The 26,087-nt window shown below is 37.0% G+C and overlaps 1 protein-coding gene across 1 annotated transcript; it reads right to left on the bottom strand.

Annotated features, from left to right (window-relative positions):
* Positions 1-272: 272 nt before the first annotated feature.
* LOC147872611 (mini-chromosome maintenance complex-binding protein-like) lies at positions 273-25,739 on the bottom strand. The gene is made up of 12 exons (XM_087355693.1): positions 25,557-25,739; positions 23,776-23,867; positions 20,647-20,829; positions 17,301-17,615; positions 15,735-15,966; positions 12,101-12,218; positions 11,561-11,734; positions 8,976-9,219; positions 6,825-6,992; positions 4,229-4,317; positions 3,013-3,159; positions 273-731 (listed from the first exon to the last, which is right to left on the bottom strand). Exons 1-11 carry the CDS (start codon positions 25,561-25,563, stop codon positions 3,060-3,062), a joined length of 1,722 nt encoding a protein of 573 aa, XP_087211819.1. The 5' UTR covers positions 25,564-25,739; the 3' UTR covers positions 273-731; positions 3,013-3,059.
* Positions 25,740-26,087: the final 348 nt, after the last annotated feature.

The raw sequence follows: 26,087 nt of genomic DNA, 5'->3' as shown, positions 1-26,087 counted from the left end.
ATCCAATAAAACAGCAAACAAATATAGATGAAGTGTGTCTACATTTATTCACCAAATGTTGCAGCTGAGAGCTTAGCGTTCCTACTTTGCATTCAGAAGTCCTGCGAGATTTCTGGTACAGAGGCTAGTTATTTATCTGAAGTTTTTCATGTTCCTCCAGGCAAATTCTGGGACAGGACGTTCAAACAGGTCAAGTTCACTTTCTTTCCACTTCATCATATTGAATCACCCATCCTTCCATCTAATGCTAAATGAACTAAGAACAAACATCATTGTCATTTATTCATTTATATGGAATCAGGCATTTTAATAACAGAATCATTCTTAACTACATGTAATAAATATAAGGACTGTATTTTACTCCTAAAACCAAGCCAAGTCAATGAAAACACAGTTAAAATTGCTGTCAGACATGGGAACATAGCACAGTGCTGAGGCATCAGTTTATAATTAATTTTTATGAAGGAATAATTGTCAGTATCCTATAGGACCTTACAAGCTACCACTTTGACTATCAAGGGCCTTCTACTTACACTTTTAACAGAATTGCCTCAACTAAAAAGATCTGGGGTTCTCACGGTAGTGAGTATGAAGATGGCTGTCTTCTGGGTTGTAGTGCCATGTCGTCTGATAGAAGTTTACAGATGTTTAAGTGGTCCTTGCTCCACCCTCAACTATTTGGCAATGTGATGAACTATGTCAAAGCGTGATGGAGTTCCTGATCATTTTACCTATAACATAAAGGAGTTTAAAATAATTATTATATTTGTTTACCGTCAAATCACAATAAAATAGTAAGTTAAGATAATTAAAATGATTAAAATATCATCTTATGTTCCATATCGAGCATTCGATTTACATCGGAACATTCACAACATGTTTCGGTTTATCAAACCGTCATCAGGTGTAAATTATAAACTTTTAAACTCAAATTACAATTATTTATAGTTTTTACAATTTTATAATTTTATCATCTTTCTCAGTATATTTTATGGAAGTTGTGTCTAGATATTATTAATATAACATTATTGTGGAGGTGGTGTTATTGATGTTTATACCAGTCATATATGAAATAGCAATCGGTTCAGATGTGTTCAGAGGAGAGATCCAGAAGTGTTACCATCTCGGAACGAGGTTCATTATTGATTCACATATGACATTTCATATATGACTGGTATATGGGCAGCTTTAGACTAAATGGAAAATGAGAGTATGATATTAAATGATGAACTTGAAGGAAGAAATCTACGCTTAACTTAAAGCACTGTGGCAGCATTTGCCCCAAGGGTTTGAGGGTAACCACGAAAAAGTCAGTCAGGATTGCCAGTCCCCAGGTCAAGACTCAATCCCAGGACCTCCTGAATACCATTCGACGCTGTCTGTACAAAGTAGTTCCGAAATTCTTGTACTTACGCAGTGTCTTTAATTATCTGAGTAATTATGGCATACTCTTCTCACTGAGGGAGGGCAAAATATGCCGGTCATGATATTCACCTGCAGTACAGTATAATATGCTCTTATCCTCATAACTGGTCCTTTATTTTTCATTTACCTAACTTTTATTCTGTTTCATTTGGTTCATTTTAACAACATTGTTGCTCGTTCAGATATGCTGCATCAACTGATAGGACCAGTGAACAATGAAATGGAAAGACTGAGGTAGCAGTTGTGGCCTTACTGTACCATACCAGAATATGGTGTAGCGGACAGAGGAAAATGATAACCTCAGTCATGACTCAGACTTTTACCTGGGACCTCCCAAATCAAAAATGGGAGTGTTAATCACTCATGTGCATGTTTGGTTTGGAAACTGCTCCATTTAAACTTTCTCCATGCACAATTATCTGAACTATTTTGTAAACTCTGTGCAATAAAAAATTAAGCACTTAAAATTTTCTGCGATCTAAACTGGAAATGATGTAAGCTGGTGTCATAAATTCAATCGTTCATAGTTTCCTTGGATTTATCCATAAGTGGCTTTCCTCTGCCTTCTGTTGATTATAATTACAGATTAAGCAAAACTACTAGCATATATGCCTAATTTGAAGAGAAATAAGAATTAATGTTAATGAATTTTCCAAGATGTGAGACTAGGTTCCATAACAAAACAAAAGAAAAATTATACATCACTTCAACATCCACATTCAATGCTAGACAAATGGTTAGCATAGCAGATTACTGTTACGTGAGAGCCCAATATGTAAGTTCAAGTGACGGTAGCAGGATGTTTAATGATGTATTTGAACAAATAAATTCAGATTGTGGTTGTATATTATTCAACAATATGTTTCAAAATTTCCATTTGGAACTCAAACCAAACGTAACAAAATAAACTGTGATATTCAAAAGAGAATGGATAATTATTGTTTGGCTGTAAACCATAAACAGTCCAGTAACTTTTGTTGACAAGTTAAAAGAAATCATTAGTATTATCACCCACAATATCACTCCATTATTTGCGTTGCACTGGGAAGGCTGGAAGTGCAAAGAAAACAAGTATTTCTTATATTTGTTCACAAGTTTTTGAAGATTTTTCTACTACAGATAAATCCATAAGTTTATAGTCAACTATTGCAACAGTTTACATAATCTTTTCAATTAACTTCTGTGGAAAATTTGTATGAAAGAACCCAAAATCGGTGTTGTCAATTTTCAGATTAAAAAGGAAATGACTCAAAAGGTAATTTATTTTAAATGCAACGATTCACAGAATAGTGATATCAAAAGGGATAAGTGTTACATTTTAGTGCAGTGTGAAGAATTGGCAAGTGTCATAAATTGTGATTACAGCGAAAAATTGGTCAACTAAAGACAATTCTTATTCTCATCTCAATTGTCAAAATTCTACTAACTTCTCATCTTCAACTGAAAAACCAATGCTCTCAAATAGCTAGTACACCACAGCTGCAGAAAATCTATTTCAACAGAGACCACTTTTAATGAAAACAGTAAAATAATTTAGGTCTTAGATCTGTATAAACACAGGAAGAGCAAACAGCCTACATTACTCACCTTGAACTGTGGTACAAAGTGGAGAACATACGTTACGGATGTTGAGCTCATCCATTAATTCGCTGCTTTCGCTGTCGTTCCATGTTGCACGCCAATTCCCACGATTCCCTCGACAGAATCAGTTCACCTTGACTCAGCGACACCAACCTTAAAAGAAGGGCATCATGTTGAATTTTACTACGATTATAAAATGTGAATTATTTAATAACTCCCAATAATTACAATAAAAATTAAAGATTTTGGTGTGTTTAAGTAATTTCTACTTACATATTCTTAAAATTTAAAATATATTTCTTCCAGGGCCAGCAAAATGGTATATGGCATCCCAGGCAAGCCCTAAAACTTAACCTTCCACCAACAACAATTAAGTTTTGAAAATGCACACTGTGCATTAATATCAACAAAGATTCTGTGTATATAATGTGATTAGTTTTCATGGTAAAGGAGTATTATATTATCATACCAAATGAACACTGTCATCGTTCTACAATTTACACAAAATGAATACTAAATGAAATATGAGATGTGAAAATTAAGTTCCCACACGTGTTGCATCTAGTAGTAAGTGAGGAATAACAAAGTAGAGGTGTGTTACAACGTGACTGTGGGCGCGTCCTGTGTCTTGGTAGAGCAAATAAGGCATTAGCAACAGAGCAGTGACAAAGTTAGACGAATAAGTGTTTTCGTCCTGTTGTAAAAATGAGTGATAGGAGGTTAGAGCAATGCATTAACACCAAGTTTTGTGTAAAGTTAGATAAAAGCATGAACCATATTCACCCAAGCTTCATGAGAAAAGGAATTTACTATAAATGTGCAAAGTGACTTTCTTTCATGTTATACAAGTCAATCTAATGATAATTAACAGCCCATTTTTCAGTCCCACTTCAGTGAATAAGAGGTAATTTTTATACAAAGTAAGGCCTCGTCATTTATGTATAACAGGTAGAATGCAATTTCTTTATTCTTCCTGAATCTCCACAAAATCACTCTTTCAATGTTTCAAATTTTAAGAGATGAATTCTCACTGGCAAGCGATCAGATATAAACGCTATTTCAGTGTGGTGTCTGTATATTGCAGTCATTATGTCCACTATTTCAAAGGCTTTTAACATAAGAATTGCATAAGAAACATACCTTCAATACCTATCTTATGATAAAGAAGAGAAAATTACAAGGAGTATAAATATTATCTAAGTAAATCCAGAGATAACCTCACCTGGCAAGAACCAGTAGTAGATGCAAATCAGAGGCTGAAGTTTTTGTTTCATTTTCTCTTCTCAGCCTTACGAAGTCATCTTGTATGATCTGTACAAAGGAACAGACATTGTAGCACCAGATAGTACTCCTCTATAGGATTATGTAAGTAAAACCTTGGTGTAACAAAAATATTTTACACCTAGTGCAAAATTACACTTATAGAAAAATATTTCATAACAACAAATATTGATACAATGAAATCAGTGTAATGCAAACTGTACAGTTTAACAAAATTTTTAAAAGTATTATTTGGAAAATGTTAATCTTTCCCAAGCAAATCCAGCACCACCAATACAAGTGATGTAACAGAATTAAAAAATACTGCTCTTTCTTTCAAATAATTTCTTGAACATGTAATAAATGTTACAAGCATACAAATCTATACATGTATTGTAGTTCAGATGCACATTTAGTGAACTATAAAACAACAAAACTACATCATAAAGACCTTCAAAGTTCGGTAATTCCCTTAGTACACAGTACGGCAGAGAATAATGTTACTAGTGACAAGAATGCGTCACTTTTCAATCGTGCAGATACAAATTTTTGACAACCAGACCTAGTGTCTGAAAATGAAACTGAATCTGATAACAAAACAGCACATCGGAGTGTGAACAAAGTAATGGGAAAATGGCTACCTCCAGTTGTCAGTAAGCGGCATGATGTAAAATGGCAAACGAAAATCTGGCTCCTGGGTGACTGACAATGGCTTCATGCCCACTGTATGGCAACAGGGGATTTAAACCCCTGTACTAAAGCGTGCTGGCTTGATTATAACTTCAGGGTCAACCGGTTTACCTATGTTTGATCCGAAGATTTTGCGGTGACCAAGTATAATGAATTCTTGGGCTATCAGCCATGTACTGAAGTACTTTGAGGACGAAGCTGGTTCTTGAAATGTTGGTGTTTTCTCCATTCAACTACCTGACATGGCTGGTAGCCCAAGAATTCATTATATAGTTTACCAACATGTCACTGTGATACACAAAGCCTTGATGCATGGCAAATAACGGATAATATAACTCGCTGATAAAGAATAATTTATATAAATTTGTAGATTAGATCACTCTAATATATGAACAAATGCTTTCACATTTAAATATTACAAATACGAGGCGCGTCCACAAAGTAAGTTTCCCACTCGTCCCACAGCTAGCAAACCTTATATTGCGCGAAGCGACTGTGCGTACGTGATAGAGCAATGACGTAGCATGGCGCATGCACTAACGGCACTTCCCGCGTTCTCACAGTAGCATCGTTGCAGCTGTTGAAGATGGAGGTTCTTATTCCAGCTCCCGCCTACTGTGAAGTGCGGTCAGTGATAACGCTAGGCCGCACACGGCTCGACGGACAGCGAGTCTCCTGCAGGAGTTCAGCTGGGAGGTGTTTAATCATTCACCCTACAGCCCGGACCTCGCTCCCAGTGATTTCCATCTTTTCCTACTCCTCAAGAAATGCCTGTCCGGTCAGCGTCAGCGTTTTGAGAATGACAGAGAGGCGGAGATGGTTGTCACACAGTGGTTCCAATCCCAGGCGGCAGACTTCTACGACACAGGTATTCAAAAGTTGGTCCCACGGTATGACAAATGTCTCAATTCCGGTGGCGAATGTGTTAAAAAATAGCTGGACACTTGCTGTATCTGTTGCAATAAATATTTCCATGAAATTGTGTTTTGTTTCTGTAAACAGCCCCAGGGAAACTTACTTTGTGGACGAGCCTCGTATATTGTAATACATAAAAATACTGAAAAAATTATAAATGTGTCACTTATTCACTGACCTTTGTAGAAACAATATATTTTAAATAGCTAATCTGCTGTTACTACCTTTCATTTTTCAAATATAATTTGTCAAGCCAATGAAGTTTGTTATATAAAGATTACAATGCATTGTCATATTTTTAATTACCTATCCATCAAAGTAACCAGAATTCTTTCAAGTGACATGAACTATATACATCGTAAGAACATAAAGAAGCAATTATTTTAAAAAGATAGTTATATGTATAGACAAAAAAGGTATGTTATTCTTAAGTCTTAAAAGCTGTGAAAAAAGTAATATGTGCAAAAGGTCATCTGGGTTAAATATTTATTCTGTACGATAATTTCACCAGGGGAAGTGAGCCTCTCATGTGACGCGCGCACACACACAAAACAAGACACTGAAACACATTTAAAAATGTGCCTTGATTATATTACACACATTACAGCATTAAATATAACATGAATAAAATTCTTAATGTGTTGAGGGATCTTACATGACTTTGACATGAGAACATAACTTAAATGTTATGTATAATGGTGCAGTAATATAATAAAGTGACTACACAGACTACATAAATTTCTGTAATGATCCAGTACACTACTGTTACAGAGAGCCTGTTAATCTTCTTCAATGGTGTGACTCTGAAAAGTAAAACAGCCAAGTTCTACCTACAGACTTGCACTCAACTTCCACACACAGTCAAATCCTGTTAAGCGCTGACTTGAGTAACAGCAATCCTCAGTACTGAACGTAATGAACAAATGTTAAGCACAACACTCAAGGACACAAACCTTCTCCATGTTCTGCGGCAACGAATATTTCAGCAAACGTACGACAGTGAGATATTTCCGTAACTTCTGCAGCACTGACCCCTGAAGATAGTGGTTCACAGCTTCAAAAATCTCATTCATAGTCTCCATGCATTTGTAATCTGGCTCCAGGGGGACTGCCACATCACTCTGCGACAGACAAACCCACACATATATTCTGACTTACATAAGCCACAAGAGCGGCACAGTTACTGTTACAACATCCAAAGTGTGCTTGAAAACAAGATTGTTGTTGTTGTTTCTTGGCTCTACAACCCGGTTGTGGGTTTTCGCCGCCTCCTTTTCAGAGGTTTCCTAGTCTTTGAAGTGTTCATTTGTGAGTAGTGAGTGACCAACCCACTGACTCTGCACAATTTCTACTCAATCCTGAATGCCAGAGCCATCTAGCAGTTAATCAGGAGACTTGGGTGAGAAATGGCTGTTGAAATTTGCTTACGAAACATGTTGTTCATGCTTGTAAGGTTCTTTTACATACCGTAAATCTACGGCATGGGACTGCCGACTACTTCCCTTCCGAAGGAAGTTGTGCTACGGATTTTTATCACCCTTAAAAATCTATTGACCTCGGCCGGGATGCTTGAAAACAAGGTAGTGGGGAAAATATCAAGACCTACGAGACAGGAAGTAACAAAAGAATGAAGGAAACTGCATGACGAGCATCACAATATGAACTCTTCACCATGGTACTAACAGGACAATTGAAGTAAGATGATACAAGCATGACATGCAAGATATATGGGAAAGATAAAAAAATTAGAAAATATTTTACATTGGGTTGCCCTTGCCACTGGACCCAAGGCTGGATTTTTAAGGGTGATAAAAATTTGTAGCACGACTTCCTTCAGAGGGTAAACTGGCGGTCCTATGTCCTAGGTTTACAGCGTATAAAAGAACCTTACGAACATGAAATACATGTTTTGTAAGCAAAATTCAGCAGACATTTCTCACCCATGTCCCTTCTGATTCACTAGTAGAGGGCTACAGCAGGTAAATCAGGAATAAGTAGAAATTGTCCAGAGGCAGCTGCTACTCTGAGGCACTAAAAGACAAACATGACAAATTGCCTTGAGCAAGTGTCCGGAACAGGCCAAGGGCTCAATCCTCGACAGGATGATGAATATTTTACATGGAAATCTTCAAGAAGAAAGATCCAGATGATCGCATCCAGATAACCGCAGGAATTTAAATGCTCTATTTAAAATATTAACAAAGCACTCTCATCTGCATACACTAAGCATATACAGTTGAATCAAAGATCCAGTACAATGCTTAAGAAAGTTATTGGGGGCTTTATCTGTAGCAGAAAATGTAAATAAAGTTTTTTTCTGATTCACTACATTTTCCAAGTTGTGACATTTCTACATTGATGTCGCTTTTATTATTGTGACTGTCAATTTTACAAAATGGAAACAATTCATTTCAACGTGTCAATTCAGTTCCTTGACTTTAATGTATGAAAGAAAAGAAAATTCTGTCCTTTGCAGTTTTTTTCAGTCATCACTTAAGACTACTTTTTTGCTCATGTGATGGGGACTCGTCTGATTTACTACCGGTACTACTGTTCAAGTCCGATAACTTCATTTCAGCTTTGTGTGTCCTCATCAAATGATCACAATGCAAAGCTACACCCACATAAAAATGTCTTCACTCAAAGATGGTGGCAAATCCGGAAAAATATGATTTGCATTTTCTGCTCCTAATGATCTCCCCAATAACCCCCTAGAGTATTGTATCAAACCTCTGAATCGCCCTGTATAATAAACATATAATTTTGAATCATAAATAAGGAAGTATGTGGAAGGAAGCTATCGTGACAAATTTTAAATCTATGCATTTGAGTACCAGAAAAAACCATGTACATGAGAATAAAAATAATAACATCATGAAGCAATATTGCTAAGCAAAAAATTGCATCTGATAAGAAACAGCTGAAACACAGAGGGAACTAAGGAAAAGACGGTAGAAAAAGGAGACTGTCAAAATTAAATGGCAGGAAATGAGAAATTATGTCTTCAAAAACATATTTTTCATGCACCTGATTCTGAATAATACTTTTTTTTATATTTTAAAATTTACTAAAAACATGATAACTGGGAAAACATTAAGACTTACAGGCAACAGGGATTTCCCTTCAGAGAGCACCAAAACTGGTATATCAGTCTGGAACTCCAACTTATAAAACTGGAAGTCATAGTCAACTTTCTGTTGAGAGATAAGTGTGCCTAGTGCTGCCACATTACGCACACCATTCGAGTCCAGCTGTCCTGGTTCCATGCAAGTTTCATCGAGGACGAGGTGCGTGTGTGCACTCAGTTGGAGTATACCGCTTACCAATCTATTACCATCATAATCCTTCCTGCAATCATACGCACAAACAATATATAAACAACAGACTGTGGTCTCCTGGGGTACGACACCATTCAGCCTCACAGACCTGAATAGGTTCTACCTCCTCTTCTAAATCCAGGATCTGACACACCAATTCTTTGCCTCCATGGCCCAGTCCTCCCAATGTTCCTACATTACCTACCCACATCCCCACCTTGACTCACTTCTGCTCTTCCAAAACAATGGAAACTAACTACAAGTCTACATGGTCGCATAACACGAAGGACCACAATCCAAATTGTAAACACCACAAAGACTTTAAATCCCCACCTCAATACTACAGATTATATGAGGAGAAGCAGCGTCTGTATTAGGTGATAGTCCATAAGACTGAGGTGAAGAGAACACAGATATGTAAATGGGAAAAATAAGTTACAAAAAAACCATGTTTAAATGTGTGTACTATACTACAGTTTATTTTACATCAAAGTAAAGCAATAACAATACAGTAATAACAGACTTGTACAACACCAATCAATCTGTATCACTCCGATAGCTGCATGGCTGGCAGTTACAGTTGTGAGTGTGCGCACGCGCCTGCACATGTGTGTGTCTGAGTGGGGGGGGTGTGTGTGCTGGAAATTGTCAGTAAAAAATCCCAAGTCCATAAAATCGATGTCTGTACAATTAAGGTTTACTGCACATAAAGTAAATTGCAAGCCTGGGTCAATACTTTGTAATTTCATCATCTAAAAGAGGCTTCTAAATAGTGGAACTTTTAACTTTATCACATAGGAATAGGAGATTTAGATCCCGAGACAACTTTGATCAACAGTATTAACTTTGAGTTGAAAAATCAAACATTATCACCATTCAAGAAATTGTAAATCAATGTGTACATTTACAGATTAAAAAACAAACAAATGTACAAAAACTTTCATAGTGAGATCCCAAGTTCTCATGGCAGCAAATATAAAGATGGCTGTCTACTGGGATGTTGAGCCATGTTCTCTTGTAAAAGTTTACCTACGTATGGTGGCACACCTCTTTGAACATCAATAAACTTCTACCAGTCTATACAGAGTAATATCTCAGAAGACAGTCATCTCCAACTTTTGACAAATAACTTTAACTTGAATCATGATATTGTACATTTTTATTTTCTTAAAATTATATGTTGTATAACTGTTCATCGAGATGTTTCATATGCAAAATTCAGCGGCCATTTCTCACCCAAGTCTCACTACTAGATGGTTCTAGCAGACAGATCAGGATTGAGTAGAAATTGTGCAAAGGCAGTGAGCTTGTCACTCACTACTCACAGATGCACATTTCAAAGACAAAGAAACCTCCCACATGGGAGGAGGCCAAGGCTCGACTTCGGGCTGTTGCGCCATAGAAAAAGAAGAAGAAGAAAACTGTTCATACAATTCTTAGTAATTCACCTACATTATTTGTTAAACATTCAATAAAGGGTTAAGATAAACTATGCTTATAAGTTTTGCATTTCCTGCAATTTTGCACCATTTTTTTTTTTTTTACAAATTCCCAGAAAAGTGTAAATAAAGGTTCCATTGCATTCCCAATAACCCACAAATTATAGAGATTATAATGATGGGACGGATGATTTGTGCTGATAGAAATGCTATCAATCAGGACTTGAAATTGTGAGTAACATGAGACTGATCGTAAGTCTGCTTATTAACAACAGACACGATAATAAACAGAAAAATCTGTAGCCGTACTGACAGTCACCACACGGTTCTCTAACCTTTCAACACATTCACCCTTCCTTACCCACTCCTGGGCCACCAGTTTATAAATGAAGACAATTTACTGAAACTTCATGGTAGGTTGTTAAGTACACTCCAATCCTATTATCAAAAATAGAGCATATACTACTCAGTACTTGTCTTTAACGAATTTATTAATATGTTATTTCCATAAATAATTCACTAAAAATAAAATTTTTAATTTTGGCAGTAACAATTTTTATTATAAGTCTACAAGCTAAAAGAATAACATAAAAAGTAAATGCAGGTCACACAGAATACATTGGTGGGCTGCAGGCTGAGCAACTATACCAACTGCAGTCAATAAGGAGGTAATAGCAGTTTCATGCCATTCTCAGTGTGATTTACACTTCCCCAGTTATATTTCCATTGCTTCATTATCACATTTAAAATATGCAAGTGGTGAAACAGTGTTACTGATGGCAGCACATTAGAACCACTTAAATATGCAAATGCTAGACCAGTGAATAAATTTTTCAGATCAAAGGTGGATCCACATACGAAAGTTCATGTTATTATGACAGCCACAGATCTTCCATAAGCAACAACAGAATTCTCAGCCAGCATGAAACTTACTTTGGTATGAAGGTGCTCTTATTCAGGTTTTCAAGTGTGAGCGGCAGATAGTGGCTCTTCGTCACCAGTTCCGCGAGTACTGCGTACAGCTTCGTGGTATAACCATTGCCAGGCGAAACACTGGAAATGTTGAGACTAAACTTGCCTAAAGCTAGCAGGTCGTTATGCTGAAACCTGCACAAACAATTCACCCTTTAAAGGCTAGTGATAATTATAGTTACCAGTTATATGATTTGAAGCTTTCAAAGCGACTTAATAAAATCTTCTCAGGCAATCAGCCACGTCAATTTGTTACGTGAAGAGACCGACATTTCGGAAACTATCTCCGTCCCCACCATCAGGGTTCGGACGATCAACAGAACCCTAATGATTCCCAAAATGTTGGGTTCGTGTAACCAATTGACCAAATGATTGGGTGATTAGTGAATAATAAATTGAAATTATGTAGCAGGAAGCAGTCATCACCTTGTCTACCAAAAAACACTTCATTTAAAACATGAAGACAAAGAAATAGTATGAAGTATTACAACTTCAGCTTACACTGTGGAAATGAGGTGACAGATGAAGTAGTCGGCAGCCAAGTGGTCCCCCAACAAAACTTGGCTCAGCACCAGACGAAGATCCTGTTTCACAACCTTCGCCATTTCCCGAACATCCTCTGCAGAGACAAGAAATGACTGACAATTGCTGTGACTTACACTAAATTCTGTAACAGATACCAGCAGAAACTTCATATACTCTACACAGGTCCTGCAATACACATCTACTGACATGTATTTGCTACCAAAATATAGTATAATTCATGAGTCTGTAGTATTATGCATTATTATTTAGTAAATCTAACCATCACACACAGACAATTGAAAACACGATACTAATTCCATGGAACACAGTCCTTGAGAAGCTAATACGTCCTCAGTCAAGAAAATTTCCACCTTTTATGGAAGGTATACGAGGTGCTATCGGAAAGTTTCCAGACTGTGTCAATAGCGGGCGAACCAGATGTAGTACGAGCTTCTGCCGCTAGGGGGTGCGGCCTACATTCATAGTGAATCAGTGTGCCAGCCGGCATCATCGAATTAGCATTTGTTTCTTAGTTACGGGCGTTTTGGTAGTGCATTACACCGACCCTCCTGCGATTTTGGAATGGCGTGTGCATCAAATTTTGCCAAAGACTCGCCAAAACGGCTACGGAAACCTATGAAATGCTAAAGCAAGCATTCGGGGAGTCTGCAATGGGTCGTGCACAAACTTTTGTGTGGCATTCACCTTTTAAAAATGGCCAAACCTCTGTCGATGATGACAAGAGTTCTGGACGACCATCTTCGAGGACAACGCCCGAAAATGTTACGAAGATTCGGCAGGCCATTCACGAAGATCGACGTCGTACCATCAACGACTTGTGCGACATTGTTGGGATAGGTTATGGGACCTGTCAGCTGATTCTAAAGGAAGAACTCCACATGCGACGCATCATGACAACGCGCCAGCGCACACCGCCCTCAAACACCATGGCCGTCATCCCGCACCCTCCTTATTCGCCGTGTGACTTCTTCCTCTTCCCAAAGATGAAAATTCAGCTAAAGGGAAGGAGATTTGAGACGATAGAAGAGATTCAGGCAGAATCGCAGATGGTGCTTGACAGGCTGACAAAGAAAGATTTCCAGGGATGCTTCCGGGCTTGGCAGCAGCGCTGGGATCGTTGTGTTCACTCCCAGGGGAACTACTTCGAGGGTGATGGATGAATTTAATACCTGAGATAAGTGTACGGGTTTTTATAGGCGCAGTCTAGAAACTTTCCGATCGCACCTTGTATATGCTCATGTTACTTCCCAATTCTGATACAAAGGTATGAGATGACAGGATGGATAAACAAATCTGACTCAAAACAGATCAGGCCAGAGGGCCTAATCCTTAAGGATGAAGAAAAATTCACCAAACATGCCATATAACTCTGACATTGATAAAATTTTCTGCATTTAAGAGGTACACAATAAGAACCAGATTGGTCGTTTATATTTTCAAAGAAAAGTTTGCAAGTCAATTAATGGATGAGTATAATATAACACTCTAAGTATATTTCAAGTAAGAAGATTGCTGTCTTCTGGGTTGTTGTGCCATGTAGTCTGGTAGATGTCCACCAACATTTCAAAGGTCCACACTGCCTCCATCATCAGGGCTATGAAACATCATGGCAGCATGGATCTCTGAAATGTTGGTGGTCATCTGCCAGACTACATGGTGCAACAACCTAGAAGACAGCAATCTTCAGACTCACCGCCATGAAAACCTCAAATTCTAAATTTCAAGTACAATACCAGATCCCATAAATGCCATTCCAAAATCTGTAAGTAGCCACAATCAGTATTTTACCTGGTGATATTTAAGTGGAATATTCCTATGTTTGTCATGTTTAAAACTGGTGCTTCATGGTTCTTTGATTCACCACCATGGACGAATGGCACCACTGTCAGTAGTCTTCTTATTGCTAGTAGAAAGCAGGTTGCTTATTTGCACTTGTGTAGTCAGTCACCGGGAAATAATGTAGGATTTGGCAGTTCAGTTATTATTTCTTACTTACTAGTTTTACCCTTTAAAACGTCTAAAATACCAACAGTGAGTTCTGAGGACTTTAAAATTACAAAAAGGAAGTAAATGCCACTTAATATAAAACAGAAAGTGAAGATCCAAAAGCCAAAAATCCTAAAATTCAAAAAGCCTTAGTTTCCAGGGTTTCTGGGTAATGGGTCTGATACTGTACTAGACGACCATGTTAATTACATGTCTATTAATGTCTATTAAGCCTCATTTATTACTCATTCGTCTGATTCATTTTCATTTCACAGCGAGCTAAAAAAGAAGGGAATGCTTTTTAGCCATTACTTTTTTAAGTTTGTTTCAGAACTGCTTGTCCAGCTGGAGGTAAAGTCTAGTGAGCAAAGTGTACTGATCATATTGGATCTAAACATAAATGCCAGGAATAGTTTTTGGCAAGGAGTACAACTCGTGAAGCTCTTCATTACACAACTTTCTGCAGTCTCCTAGTATTTCATCCCTATTTGGTCCAAATATTCTCCTCAGACACCCTCAGTCTATGTTCCTCCCTTAGTAAGAGACTAAAGACACAATTACACTATTGCATATTTTGATCCTGATGTTTTTAGACAGCAGACAGAGAGACAAAAGGTTCTGAAATTAATAGTAGTAAGCATTAAAACACTTTTATTTGCTCTTAATTTCCTTATGCTCTGCCACTGCAGAATGGAATCAGCTTGCGTAGTAAAGCACCACTGACACAACTGATTGTCCGAGAGGAATTTATAGCATTTATTCTGCTTCCAAAAGCAATACAAATCAAAATATGTTAAAGAAATTCCGATTCATATGCAGATGACCACGACTGCTAAATGATTTAAAGCAGTTTGTTGAATAGCATGTAACTGATGCTTCAAGTTCAGTCACACGTAACATAAACATGACAGGTGTGCAAATTCATCAGCACCACTCGATGGAGGGTTCTGAATTGTACGCGGTGAAACATCTCTGAAAACATTCACGCTTCTCGCTTCTATTACAATATAAATGAAGAATAATGTGGATGGTTGTCTTCTGGGTTGCTGAACTGTGTAGTCTGGTAGAAGTTCAACAATGTTTCATAGGTTCATGCTGCCTCCATCATCAGGGCGACGGGCAGCAAGAACATCTGTAAATTCGACAAACTACCAGACTACATGGCACTACAACCTAGAAGATGGCCAACTTCAGACTTACCGCCGTGAAAACCTTAAATCCTACAAAGAATAATGTGGCAACCATGTCACATATTTTGACTTTATGCAAAATTTATATGGTGTATGATAGCCACACATCTACAAATTCTCTTTGATAATTTTGTGTCACAATCTTACTTGAGAGGGTGTCTGTGCATATATAAATAGGAGGGAGAGAGAGAGAGACAGCCAACCCTGAAAAATATGATGAAGACTGATCATGTTATGTAACCAATAAAAATCTAAATGTGTCAAACCACTTCGGCATATGACTAGAACAAGCTCCATAAAAATGAAATGTGAATTGATGGGCAGGCATAAATAATTGAGAAAAAAGCTCAAACATTTTGCATGGAAAACACACAAAAAATTAAACTTCCTACTTAGCAGAAGTCATGATATACCTGTACTGCACAAAGTAGGATGCACGAGAGGGTTGCTGTGACGAAGCTTCCGGAAAGAAACGGCATGCAACCTCGGAACCAGAGACCAAGGCTGGTTGTGTAGATGTGACTCCTCGTCCTCCTCTGTTTCCTCAGTACCGACTGATGAAACACTCAACGCTGGGTCCACGGACAAGAAGCCAACCACTTCAATCACATCATTCAAGACAAGAGATGAATTGCCGTCATACACCTGTAATGAGATCATTTATTTTCAGTCAGTATCTGGCATTATAAAAGTTAACCCTCAACATTAAAGAAAATATACAAGATAAGTTATCAGCACAATAAATCATTTTGGGGAATGCACAACACAGTATCAATGCTGAGGTATTATGGGTAGCATGGTCTAAGAAATTCTGATGAAGAACGATAATTCCAGAAATCAAAGACAGTGAGTACTCAAGATACCAGATGAGTGCATGGCAGAAGACCTTTTCAGCAATTGAAAGTTGTTCAGCTGTTCAAGAAATTCCTTGTCTTTTATGGAACCAAAAGGTTCATTACCCTCTTCACAAGAGTCCATCACCAGTTCCTAACCTGAGAATCCACACTAAATTTCTGTAATATCAACTTTAATATTATCTTTCCATCCATAACTAGGTCTTTCAAGTGGTTTCTTCCTTTCACGCTCTCCAACCAAAATGTTACATGCATTTTTAATCCCTACATGCATGCTACAAGTCCTTAATTTATTATCCTTGTAACACCATATTTAAGATTACAAATGTTTTGTCATACACTGCAGTTGCCAATTTCACCTTAATACTTATAGAGTTTATGCACCACAACAAAATGTGCATATATTACACATACAATTATCACTTTCAACATTGCACACATGCAACACTTCCTCCATCCATCTTCAGGAAGCAGTGTGGGGAACTAAATAACAGTCGGTAAGATAGACGACGTGGTGTGAAAAGCAGTAATAGGTGAGCCACATTTTCTGTGCCCTGGCAACATTGCTGCTCATGAGTTTTGGATGCTCATGGCCACAAACTATCATTCTACCAAATTTCATTTCCTTTTGTGAATTCCCACCTGCTTCAGGAGTTTTCTGACTTCCTGCTAAACAACACTGATTTGCGCACGTCATATTAGACACACAGTTATTTCACAGCAGAGGAATGCAATGCTGAATTGTAAATGCATTAATTGTCATAAGCCAATATATCTTTGATATGACAAGTGTGTGTGAGCTGTCACAAGATATACAAACGGACTTCTTTTGTAGTATAAAAGAATATGTCTCCATCCTCAATCCTGAAGATGGAGAGAGTAAATTTCTCCGAAACACTGATATCTACCTAAGAGCTTACACAGCATCACAACACAGAAGAACATCATCATCATCAGTCTCCATTTCAATTGATCCACCAACTCTTTCAATCCCCATAAATAGTACGTCAACTGGGTCAATCAGTGTCTTCAAAATTATTTTGTTTTGGGTGCACCATTATTAAATTCTGTTACTTTCAAATAAAATTTTGGCCAGTTAATAAAATAAAACTGAAAACTTCTCACCTTAACCACACAAGTTTTAACTTGAGCCTCTGGCAGTGGGACGTTGAGTTCCATATTAAGAATTGAATTCCTTGAATCAAGTTGATTATAGGGACAGAAACGTTTGACACTGGTTCCTTGCGTGAAGAGCGTTTCGCTGCTACCGGAAGACTCATCTGGATGAGCCCGTTTCTTCTCACACTGCAGAGGCTGAAACTTCTCTGTGACGAGACACTCGTTCACCCAAGAGTTAAGTGCAGGAACCGATACACAACAGAGTGACTGCCGTTGTCCATTCAAGTTGTTTGCTGAATCCTCCACAAACACCTCATCCAGCTAGAAAGAAGTTTTATATATATATATTATATATTATTATATATATTATTTGTCATGGCCTTCATTTAGATCTGCAGTCTTCTAATTTTTCTCCTCCTGCCATTGGTTCAGACATTTGCACTGCGTTTTCCTACACCAGTCCTTCCTCATGTATATACAGCCACTATAAATTTTCCAATAACCCATGTATATCATATCTGATGACAAAAGAAGGAGCTTTGAAAAGACCGAATTTTATCTAAATATGATTTGGCTTATCGCCACAGAGGACTGCTGAGACATACAAAACCATTAAGTCAAATAAAGTAGACTCCCAATATCCACGGTTTATCTGATTTAAACAAAAATTAAAAATTAATTTTGAAAATCTGTTGTAAAATTTGAATGTCTAAGAAGAAAGGAATAAATTCAGTGACATCTAACATATTAACAAAAAACAATTGTTGGAAGAACCCGAAATTTACAACAAAACATTTTCACTACCCATTGGAATATTTTTTAAATGGGTGGTACATACTGTATTAAATATTATATAAAATATTTTCTGTTATTAGTAAATCTTTACAAATCTGAGTAGTGTATATCTGTTAATAAACGTACGTATCTGTTATATTGGTTTTCTTTTTTTAATTTAATTTTTGTCAATTATCTGGGGTTTCGATTATGCGGGAAAATCATTTCCCAATCAACATGGATAATCAGAAGCCTACAGTACAGAAATATCCACGAGACAAATTTAAATTTTGAAAGAAAAAGTACTGTAACTACAGTAAAAGCTCAATGTAATTAGTATGACCTGTAACAAGTCTGCTTTTATGAGTGTTTTATATAGCCAACGATGTTAAATACACGATTTCTTTCTTCTATTGAGAGCATTTTTCACATCTTTCATTAGTGATTTTGATTGCTTTCTGGAAAGGCTTTCAATATTTTCACAAAAGAGTTGTGGCCTCTTCCTATAACCACACAATGTTATGTCTGGGAATACAGATAGACACTGCTGTTATTATGAATCAGCCACATCACACTAGCAACACATTACCATCACGGTGGTCACTATCAAATGTGAAGTATCCATTTATTCAACAGTTGCATTCTATCAATGAAGAGTAATTATACTCCATTTGGTATCTGACATAACAGAAAAGTGTAATGAAAAATTAATTCAAACATTTACACACTCAAATGGTGACCAGCCATATAGGAATGTTAAGGGTAATGTGGCACTTTTCTTACAGAGCATCAGAACGTTAAATATACTTCTGCAGTGAGCAGACACGTAGAACTGAAGGGAGTTGTTTCATGTAAATTGCAACATAAACTACTAATTGGCAATTGAAATTAACATTAAATATTCTTTTCACTTGAGAACACCTTCTTAATTGTACTTGCAACCAATCACATTTAATAAATTGTCTACTTTAAACTTTTCTTAGTTTTAAGCATTGCATTTTTTATCTCCCTATGTTACACATTCTTCTTCTTCTTCTTCTTTTTCTATGGCGCAACAGCCCAAGGTCGAGCCTTGGCCTCCTCCCATGTGGGAGGTACCTCTGTCTTTGAAGCGTGCATTTATGAGTAGTGAGTGACAGGCCCACTGCCTCTGACAATTTATACTCAATCCTGATTTGTCTACTAGAGCCATCTAGCAGTGAATCAGGAGAGACTTGGGTGAGAAATAGCCACTGAATTTTACTTAAGAAACATATCATTCATGCTCGTAAGGTTCTTTTACATGCCGTAAATCTATGACAATGCTACGCTATAATATTCATTACTTTCTGCAACTAACTGATACTTGACAACTGAATGAATTTCCTTCCTATTACTGTTGGTCACTCATGGGAAATGGAGACCTGGAGGTATTTTACATTCTTTTTTTACATCATTTGTGCTGTGAAGATATGATTTTGCAGGTCATATAATAGACCTCACAGGATATTTGTTGAAAAGGTTTAACAGCCTTGCAGCCACGAAACAAATGGTAAGCAGCAGACAAAAAGCAACAAATTATGACTACACCATCCAACAACCAAGCTGTAATTTATAACTCCAATTGATGTATATCAATATTCATTTGTCATGACCTAGATTATAGATACTTTACAACCACCACACCATGCAGACACCACAATTATTATTTACCGCCAATCTATGCAGATGCCACGCTTGTTCCAAGGTTCACAAAAAAATTTTGAAGTGTACATTCTCAATTATTAAACTAGCTTGTATGTCTTCTGTCAGTAAGATAAATGTCATTTTTTGTACTACAGAAAACATATAAATTTGATTAAAATTACTGTGGTATGAATAGTGAAAAAATTTTTTTTTAATGATTTCTTACATGATTCTGGGGATTTTTAGTATTCCAGACGTTTAATTACCTATAACAAGTATTTACTATTAATAGTATATCTTTATCATCTGTAAATTCTCATAATAACAGAATTCTAATGTACTTTTTATTTGAAGATATCCGTCTTCTGGGTTATTGCGCTGTGTAGTCTGGTCGATGTTAACCAACGTTTCAGAGGTCATACTGCCTCCGTCATCAGGGCGATGAATATTCATCGCCCTGATACTACTACTACTGCTACTACCACCAAGATCTGCACTGGCAGCGGCTCCAGGCGGGCTCGCGCCCTGACCCTTCCGCGCACACCGCCGCGCCCTCCTACTAGCCGGGGCTTCAGCTTACACGCCTCCGTCATCAGGGCGATAAATATTCATTGCCCTGATGACGGAGGCAGTATGACCTCTGAAACGTTGGTTAACATCGACCAGACTACACAGCGCAATAACCCAGAAGACGGATATCTTCATACTCACTGCTGTGAGAACCTCAACTCTTACTTTTTATTTGTAGGTGTTCTCCCTTGTCCTTCAACCACAGTTCTATACTGGCTTCTGAAATTATGCTAACAATTATTAAATCCTTTGTCATATATAGTAACAATTAATATAAAATCTGCTTCATACGAAATTTGTGAGAATGAATAAATGAATGGATAAATATGCACAGCAGACTCACCCTGCAGACTGGTATATCCCTGTATTTGCCCATTTTGACTGCCGTCTGCCCGCTAATGTCGTTTCGTACCTCATACTGTTCAAGAAACAACTCAGGATTTTGCATGTCCTGGATCATCCCCGTGAAACGGACAAGCTGCTGGTGAACTACCTTGTGAAGTGCAACTGAATTCAGGGATGGAATCTGAAATTTAAAGGCACATAATTGTTTGGTGACAGATTAATACATTTTAGGATTTGAGGTTTTCATGGCAGTGAGTCTGAAGATGTCTGCCTTCTGGATTGTTATGCACTGTAATCTCATATTAGTTTACCAATGTTTCAGAGGTCCTAGCTCTTCAAAAAAAAATGTGAAACGTTGGTAAACTTGTACCAGACTCAAAACATGGAGCAACAACCCAGCAACAGTCATCTTCAGGTTAATAAATTTCTTCCTTCCCTCTCCGGTAGATCACCAGAACTGCTACGACACTAATAAAGCGAAATGTTTTCATCATGCTTTATTGCTTTTCATATGGTGTTTGCATAAAGCATAAACAATAAAAGAACAAAAAGAGACTCATGTTTACTGATCTGTGTGCTTAAACCTGAAAGTAACAAATATACTTTCATAAACTAAATTATTTATTTGTTTACAGTCACACTCAGTCACTCTATGGTGCAGAAAATTCTTTGAAAAGTCGATTGTACACTCGGCTTATCAAAGAATATCCCACAGTCAAACACAACTTGTTATAATATAAAATATCAAAGTCAAAGGTTGCACATTTCAGCACCTGCTGTATGTAATTATCAGACCTTATTATATACATAACATATAAATAGAAAAGTGAGTCTTATGCAACTTTACAAGTTGTAACTATAAAGAATGCTAAAATATTAAAATATAGGAAACTACACACGAGAGTTAAGTAAGTAAATACATATGACCCATGTGGTCTCAGAAGTCATGTGCTGCTTCACTAGCAGACTGAAAAATGTCATGCTTCTTCTGATTTGATGCAAACTTCATGAGTAATATTTTGTAATGCTAGAACTATTTAAAATAATAACAAAACGAATAAAAATAATATTACGAACATCTAAGGAGCAGAAAGCAACAAACACATGTGAGAAATATCTTTGTACTAAATACCAATGTTCTCTACTCTAGAATGTCTGGCATGGGGGGTTAACGCATGGTCACATCTCTTGCCTACCAGGTATTTACTTAACTCTTACAAACAGGAAATAATGTGTGTTGGAAGTTAAAATTATATATTAAATGCTGTATGTAAATCTTTGGACGTATTTAGCATAAGAATTGTCTCCCTTGTGGGCACGTTCTCGATAAAGAAAATTATTTAGATAGGCTGTCTTGAAAGATGATCTAGCTTGGTAATCTGTTTTCTGAATTTCTTTGGCATTTTACATTTCCTGGGTGGATTATTTGCTTTTATTTATATTTCTTCATTTATTTTTCTTTGTGTATAATATTGTTTCTATTTTGGGTTTGCCTATATTTGGCTGCTATATTTAATACTGTACATGTATATATGTTTAGTTAATCTGTTTGTGTAATATTTTTCATTTTTATTTTATTATTATTGTATGTAATATCAGTGTTTGCCTTCTATTGGCTTCTTGCTGTAGGCAAACACTTAAATAAATGAAGTGAATTGAAATCATTATTACAAATGTGCTAACAGGCCATTTCCATTCCTACATTCTTTAAATACACATGACCTATGCTTTATCAGTTATCAACCTGTGATTATTGATTATGGCTGCATACAATTATGTCAGTACTAGTTTACGCTGATTTTATTAATCCATTCTATAATAACCTCAAAACCTACAATAAACAAGAAGCCACACTAATCAAACACAATACTTCAACAAAATGGAAACAGATCAAAACACATGAACATGCGTACTGCTGCTGCTTAACACGTGCATCACACATCTGCCCAAAGTGCCAATTAAGAACATGCGTGCCTCCATACTTTCACTGAGCTGGTCAGCCCTGAGGTTTAGTTTCTTCTTGCTACAGCGACATTCAGATCAAGATTCAAAGTTGTATGAGGATGGATTTGAGTTTTACCTCAGTGCTTTTCAAGTCCAAAAATTGTGGGAGGTAAAACTGATGATTCTTGCAACCCAACAAAACTATGTGCCCTAGAAATAATGTACTTTGTGAAGAAACAAGTTTTGGACCAACAAAGACAGTGTTTTTCATGACTAAATTATGCAAAATTTGGGAGTAACATTTATTCTTACACAAGACACATTGCAACTTCAACACTGAATGAGTACTTCAGTTAGACTGAACTTAATGTTTGCAAACAATGGAGATAAAATTTATAATTTTTATACTATTCACATCCTCATAGAACAATCATACAGCACTGATCGGTGCAGAAGACAAAATACCATTTACCAATGCCACTAACCCACACGTGTATCATGAGCCATTTTTAGAATTAATTTGAAGAAAATTTAAATACAATAATACAACTACTATTGCGTGCATTATATTTCAGAAAACCCATACAAAATACATCACTTCCTGGGGTTAGTCATCCACATAGGTAAGTGACAGTGAATGTGTTACATTACTAAAAAGGGCAACATTAATGAAAGTGGGTGGTGCGTACACACACGCACGCACACACACAAAAAGCGCCTGCTTCACTCTTGAATTTACTGAACACTTTATACATCAACTCTCTGAAATGGATTGGCTCACAATGGCATGTGGCAGTAGATGCATAGAAGCATCCAAAACTTGGCCACTGTTGGGTGTGCTTTAGCATGAAATGATTCATTCAATATATCCCAAGCCCTAATGAGTAACATGTATATATAGATTCTGCTAATTAATAAAAATAGACTGACCTGCAAATTATTTGCCTTCTATCACATAATCCTGTAAACATGAGAGCAACAGAAATCCATCATTCCAATAAACTCCTACAAGGCTCACACACAAAGAAACAGCAGTACTACAATGGACATCCCCCCAATATAGAATAGAGGGAAATGAACAGAGATCTTAGTAAAAAATCACATAAATCCAACAACACAAATGTCATATATAATAGTACAAAGCAGTATAATTAGTCGTTTCATTCTGGAGAAGACTAATTACCATGTTCCAGTTTCTTGGGTCATCCAACTGTTGTCTGCATTTGACCTCATTTGCTTCCCAGTATGGCAGCGAACAAGACTGCAGCTTATCACCTGAACAATAACCATGGTTAGAAGCAGAAACTCAAGCATCAGAACAGTGAAATAAATAACAAAAAGTAATGGCATTAAAATACTACATAAAGCAAAACACCTAAATAGGGTATGGGGAAGGACAGTCATGAAAGTACTTGGATAATGAGAAGGCAGACTTTTATCCTTGGTTCATTCCATGTCAAATCAACACACAAAGTAGTTTCCAATCTAACTTCTCTTATTTCAATTAAATTTGGTATAAATGAATGTATGCAGAATATCAGATACATATATGCCTTTTCAAAATCTAAAATAGCTGTAAAATTTTGACTCAAAGATGATCAGAGACTTTGTTGCAACTTTGGTTCCACCTAACACACAGAGATAAACTTTGGCTAATTTTAAATCTCACAAAATAAGCTTTAAAATTATCTATCATATCATTGCAACAACACAAAAACAGTTCAAGGTCATTAAACACACTCTTTGAACTTGAACTGTTAAAAAGCTACAAATTTTAAATTAAAAACATAAGTCAGGTCAAGACTTGTTTAACAGTTCACAATTTCATTAGAAACAGAGTACATGAGAGCCGGGGTAGCTCAGTCAGTATAGTGACTGTCTACAGACTGGACAATTGGAGTTTGATCCCGGACAGTTGCAAAATATTTTTCCTCTAACCTCTGCGTCCTCTGGGGCCAACCCAACCTCCTATCCAAAGGGTATTGGGGCCCTTTCTCGGGGGGGATAAAATGTGGCCGGGATGTGACACTGACCGCTCACCACCATCTAGTGCCAAGTTCAAAAATGAGTAGGAGCTGTACCTTGCTCCCCCAAGTGTCTACATGGCATATAGTGGACCAGCTTTAATTTACTTTTACAGAGTACATGAGGCTGTCAGCTATCTTGATTTGACCTGGAATGATGTCTTTGTCACCATCTTGAAACTTCATACATCTCCAAGCCTCCTACACAAAGAGTACCAGGAAAAGCCACTGGTACAGGGTTGTCTGAGGTACTGATGCTCAAATGTTCAAGAAATTTTCTGTTCCTAGAGCTCCTGAAAGTTCATCATACAAATACAAAGCCCTGGTAACAGAAACTACCATAAGCCAACTCAATCTATTTCACAATGCAGTAATTATGTTATCTTTCCAGTTTTGAATTATTTCCTGAACAGTCTATTTGCATGAGGGATTCAAATCCAAATTTTTAATATATCTCTCCTTTTGAGTGTCAGAAGACAGGCCCAATTAAACCAAAGTAGCACAAGATTTAGAATTAAAATAATTATTTCACTCATAAGACAATCTTCTCAGTTTCCTTGTCACACACAAACACAGACAGAAACGTCTGAGTAAGAGCAAGAAAAGAAACATGGTTGGGGCCTAATAAAATATAATAGGTACAGTTGTACACGGACGAAAGATTGGAGGTAATAACTCCAAGTGTTTGTAACGTCGACATTACATGAACATGATAGTTTACCTACATGCCCCATCCGTTGGGTAGGCCATAGAAAAGGGATGGGCCTAATCCCGGACGGCAACGTAAAAAATCCTGGAACATATTCATTTCAGAGTTCTAGCAACCCCCTTCACTGAGTCGCTTAAATTCAAACTTCGAAATTAAGCACTGTTGCATCAAATGACTTTTCCCCCCCTTGTCCCATTAATAATGTAAGTTTAATTCACTCAAAGAACCTACCTTCCATACTGTCACGTTATTGATTGTTTCAAAAATCTTTCACCATATCCATTACACAGTACACAACACGCTGCGAATTGGCGCTAAACGTCACAAAACAGCATATTACCAATAGTTGAGAAAGAAAGGTTATAGGGAAATTTGTCAGAAACGAATGGATAATTAGAACAGATTATGTGTTAAGGAGGCGAACTATACCAATGATTGGATCTATCGATTATTTTATTTTAAAGAAAATTTTTACAACTATCGCTGTCCGTTATGCATAAATAATAATAAAAAAGGAATTTTAGATCTCATAGGATAGTCATTGATTTTGTCAACATAACTGCATCAACAAGAAAAGCATCGAACTGCGCAAATTCATCACACAGGAAGCCCTGACTTTAGCGGGAGGTTTCAACTGCCGCATGGACAAACCTTGTGAGAAAATAATAGCAGTTGTAAATTTCCTGAAATAGGAACGTCTGTCTTATAAACATACCTGCAATGAGCACTTACATCCCTCATACCGCGAACAGCGCCATCGAC

Source organism: Zootermopsis nevadensis, unplaced genomic scaffold, assembly GCF_977971745.1.
Source record: "Zootermopsis nevadensis isolate Lab colony 2312 unplaced genomic scaffold, Znev_1.0 Znev_ptg000025l, whole genome shotgun sequence".
NCBI lineage: Eukaryota > Metazoa > Arthropoda > Insecta > Blattodea > Termopsidae > Zootermopsis > Zootermopsis nevadensis.
Note: the sequence above shows the minus strand (reverse complement) of the source record. Positions and strands in the feature narration are given on the sequence as shown.

Coding starts and splice junctions, on each gene's coding strand:
- LOC147872611 (XM_087355693.1), bottom strand. Junction 9,220..11,560: donor AAGAGCACCTTCATACCAAA/GTAAGTTTCATG, acceptor GTATGATTGCAG/GAAGGATTATGATGGTAATA. Junction 6,993..8,975: donor AAGGGAAATCCCTGTTGCCT/GTAAGTCTTAAT, acceptor TGTCTGTCGCAG/AGTGATGTGGCAGTCCCCCT.